We start from the raw sequence: 3,638 nt of genomic DNA on the forward strand, positions 1-3,638 counted from the left end.
AAAAAAAAAAAAAAAAAAGAAGTAGGGCTTGAAACAACTCAAACAAATGGTGAAATTAATACTTGGGGGCACTCAGAAGTTTGTGAACTCGAATCCATACCAAAATCCTTTCTTTTGTTCTTGGGAAGAGAGAGATCTCAAAATGATACCTCACTCATGGACCATTAATTCTACCTTTGTAATGAATACGCAGATGCTACCAAGTACACGAAGGTTTAGAATGAAATCATTTATGCTCATGATGGAAACACTAGATATAAGGTACGTGCCCAGCTTTAGGAGACTTTTAAAGTTTAGGAGATTTTTTGTTTTCTTTCTTTTTTTTTTGAAACAGAGTCTCACTCTGTTGCCCAGGCTGGAGTGCAGTGGTGCCATCTTGGCTCACTGCAAGCTCTGCCTCCCGGGTTCCAGGTTCACGCCATTCTCCTGCCTCAGCCTCCTGAGTAGCTGGACTACAGGCGCCCGCCACCACACCCGGCTAGTTTTTTGTATTTTTAGTAGAGACAGGGTTTCACCGTGTTAGCCAGGACTGTCTCGATCTCCTGATTTTGTGATCCACCCGCCTTGGCCTACCAAAGTGTTGGGATTACAGGCATGAGCCACAGCACCCGGCCAGAGATTTTTAAAGAATCTACCATTCAATGGAATACCTCACCATACTTCATTTATTATAATAGACATATCCTCAGATGCAATGTGAGACCAATGCCAAAAGTTTTGGTTTCTTGGGAGTTCTAGTTCTCCACTGGATATGATGGGGGGTGGTGAGACTACATGAGGTTAGATATACAAAATATTTAGTGCTCTGCCTGCCACATATTAAGAATGCATTAAGGCCGGGTGCGGTGGCTCAAGCCTGTAATCCCAGCACTTTGGGAGGCCGAGGCCGGCGGATCACGAGGTCAGGAGATCAAGACCATCCTGGCTAACACAGTGAAACCCCGTCTCTACTAAAAAAAAAAGTACAAAAAACTAGCTGGGCGGGCGCCTGTAATCCCAGCTACTCGGGAGGCTGAGGTAGGAGAATGGCGTAAACCCGGGAGGCAGAGCTTACAGTGAGCCGAGATCGCGCCACTGCACTCCAGCCTGGGCGACAGAGCAAGACTCCGTCTCAAAAAACAACAAAATGCGGAAAAAGAAAAATAGAACATGGAGCCAAAAGATAAGTGACAGTATTATAGTAAGATAACTAAGCCTTGATTTAATAAGAAATAAGATAAAGTTTAATAAAATAAAAATAAAACACAAAGCTAGATAGAAGGGGAACTAAAGAAGGGGCATGACCACACAGAAGTTGAGGGGACAGAGAATCAAGGCGTGATGAACTTGAAGAACAATGCATGACTTCAAGAAGGAAAGGGGTCCTGGCCAGGCGCGGTGGCTCACGTCTGTCATCCCAGCACTTGGGAGGCTGAGGCTGGCGGATCACTTGAGGTCAGAAGTTTAAAAGCAGCCTGGCCAACATGGTGAAACCTCGTCTCTACTACATGTATTAAAAAAATTAGCCGGGCATGGTGGCAGGTGCCTGGAGCCCCAGCTACTCAGGAGGCTGGGGCTTGAACCCGGAAGGTGGAGGTTGCAGTGAGGTGAGATCGTGCCACTGCACTCCAGCCTGAGTGACAGAGAGAGACTCTGTCACACACACACAAAAAAGTTTGGGGGGTGCCCAGATTAAAGCCTCTTAACACAATAGGAATGTGACCCCCCTGGTGCCACGGAGAGTTACAAGCAGCATACATACAAGACTAGTGGATGGTCAGTGCTCACACATGATAGCAAACATTCCATTTTAGAGTAGTTCACAGTGCAGTGCAGCCACCTCTACTAGCTTCCAGACTATTTCCATCGCCCCAGAAGGAAACCCCAGACCCATTTAGCTGTCCCCCTTCTATTTCCCATTCCCTCTAGCCCTGGCGACCTCTCTACTTTCTGTATGAATTTGACTATTTTGGGTATTTTATACAAATGGAATTATACACCATGTGACCTTTGGTGGCTGGCTTGTTTTCAAGGCTCATCCATGTGGTGGCACGTAGCAGGACTTCCCTTTTTATTTTGAGATGGAGTCTAGCTCTGTCACCCAGTCTGGAGTACAGTGGCACGGTCTCGGCTCACTGCAACCTCCACCTCCCGGGTTCAAGCGATTCTCCTACTTCAGCCTCCTGAGTAGCTGGGATTACAGGCATGTACCACCAAGCCTGGCTAATCTTTGTATTTTTAGTAGAGACAGGGTTTCCCTGTGTTGACCCAGCTGGTCTTGAACTCCTGACCTCAAGTGATTCACCCGCCTCGGCCTCCCAAAGTACTGGGGTTACAGGCATGCGCCACCACGCCCGGCCTCAGCACTTTCCTTTTTACGGCTGAACCATAGTCCACCATACTGGAGCTCTGTCTTAAGCCCCTGGGTGGTTCTGATGCTCAAAGAAGTTTTAAGGACCACTCAGGTCATCACTTGCTTTCTGCCCGTCTTTGTCTCTAGACTGTTCACACTACAACACCAAGGTCTTTTCACTTCCATACTTCTGGCACTTAGCACCAGGACTAGCACACAGGGGTCATTCAACGGGCAGCTGAGGGTTTTCTACCTCAAGACCTCATTCCCAAGCATTTGCCACTTCCTCCGTCTCATCCGTAGGAGCCGGGCTGGAACTCACACCCAGATTTGTGGTGTTGCAAAGGTTGCCCTCCATCTAACTTGATGGACTTAGGGAAACCAGATCATCATTCTTGTTCAAGCAACCTCACGCTGGGGTCCCCCCGCTCCTCCCAGCCTGGCCCGCAAACAGGCACCCAAGGAAGTTACCCGAGTCTTGTTAGAACGCTTTTCTTTTGCTTCAGTCCCTCGCACAGCGCAGTGACCCCACCATCACCCAGGGCATTGTCCGTGAGGTCCAGGCTCTTCAGGTGTCTGCTCCTTGAGATCACACAGGACAGACTCTCACAGCACGCGGCGGTGAGATGACACTTTACCAACCTGCAAGAGGCGGGAAATAGAGCCGGTCTGCTTCGCTCCAGGAAAGTGAAACAGCGGGAGAAGGTTCAGCAGCATCAACTGCAATTTCCTTTATTCCTTCCTGACGGGCCACCATTCTGTCCACTCCTGTGAACGGCTTAGACCATGTGCTATCTGTTGGCTCGAGAGAGGGACGACAGCAGAGGGCAGGGAAGTGTCTGGTGTGATTGAAGGTATCTTTATTTTTTAAATTGTTATTATTATTTTTTGAGAAGGCGTTTTGCTCTTGTTGCCCAGGCTGGAGTGCAATGGCATGATCTCGGCTCACTGCAACCTCCGCCCTCCTGGGTTCAAGCGATTCTCCCTGCCTCAGCCTCCCAAGTAGCTGGGATTACAGGCATGCGCCACTATGCCCGGCAAATTTTGTATTTTTAGTACAGGCTGGGTTTCTCCATGTTAGTAAGGCTGGTCTCAAACTCCCAACCTCAGGTGAGCCGCCCACCTCGGCCTCCCAAAGTGCTGGGATTACAGGTGTGAGCCACCGTGCTCAGCCTATTTTTAATTTTTATTTTTTCAAGACAAAGTCTCATTCTGTTGCCCAGGCTGGAGTGCAGTGGCACGATCTCAGCTCACTGCAACCTCCACCTCCTGGGTTCAAGCGATTCTCCTGCCTCAGCCTCCTGAG

The 3,638-nt window shown here is 48.9% G+C and overlaps 1 protein-coding gene across 1 annotated transcript in view; it reads right to left on the reverse strand.

The window, feature by feature from the left end:
* Nucleotides 1-3,638, reverse strand: part of NLRP5 (NLR family, pyrin domain containing 5) — a 59,084-nt gene that overhangs the window by 6,239 nt on the left and 49,207 nt on the right. Inside the window, exon 13 of the mRNA XM_011932436.1 lies at nt 2,804-2,974. Coding sequence (XP_011787826.1) covers nt 2,804-2,974 — 171 coding nt within the window. The remainder of the gene's footprint in view (nt 1-2,803; nt 2,975-3,638) is intronic.

This window comes from Colobus angolensis, unplaced genomic scaffold, assembly GCF_000951035.1.
Source record: "Colobus angolensis palliatus isolate OR3802 unplaced genomic scaffold, Cang.pa_1.0 Scaffold96, whole genome shotgun sequence".
NCBI lineage: Eukaryota > Metazoa > Chordata > Mammalia > Primates > Cercopithecidae > Colobus > Colobus angolensis.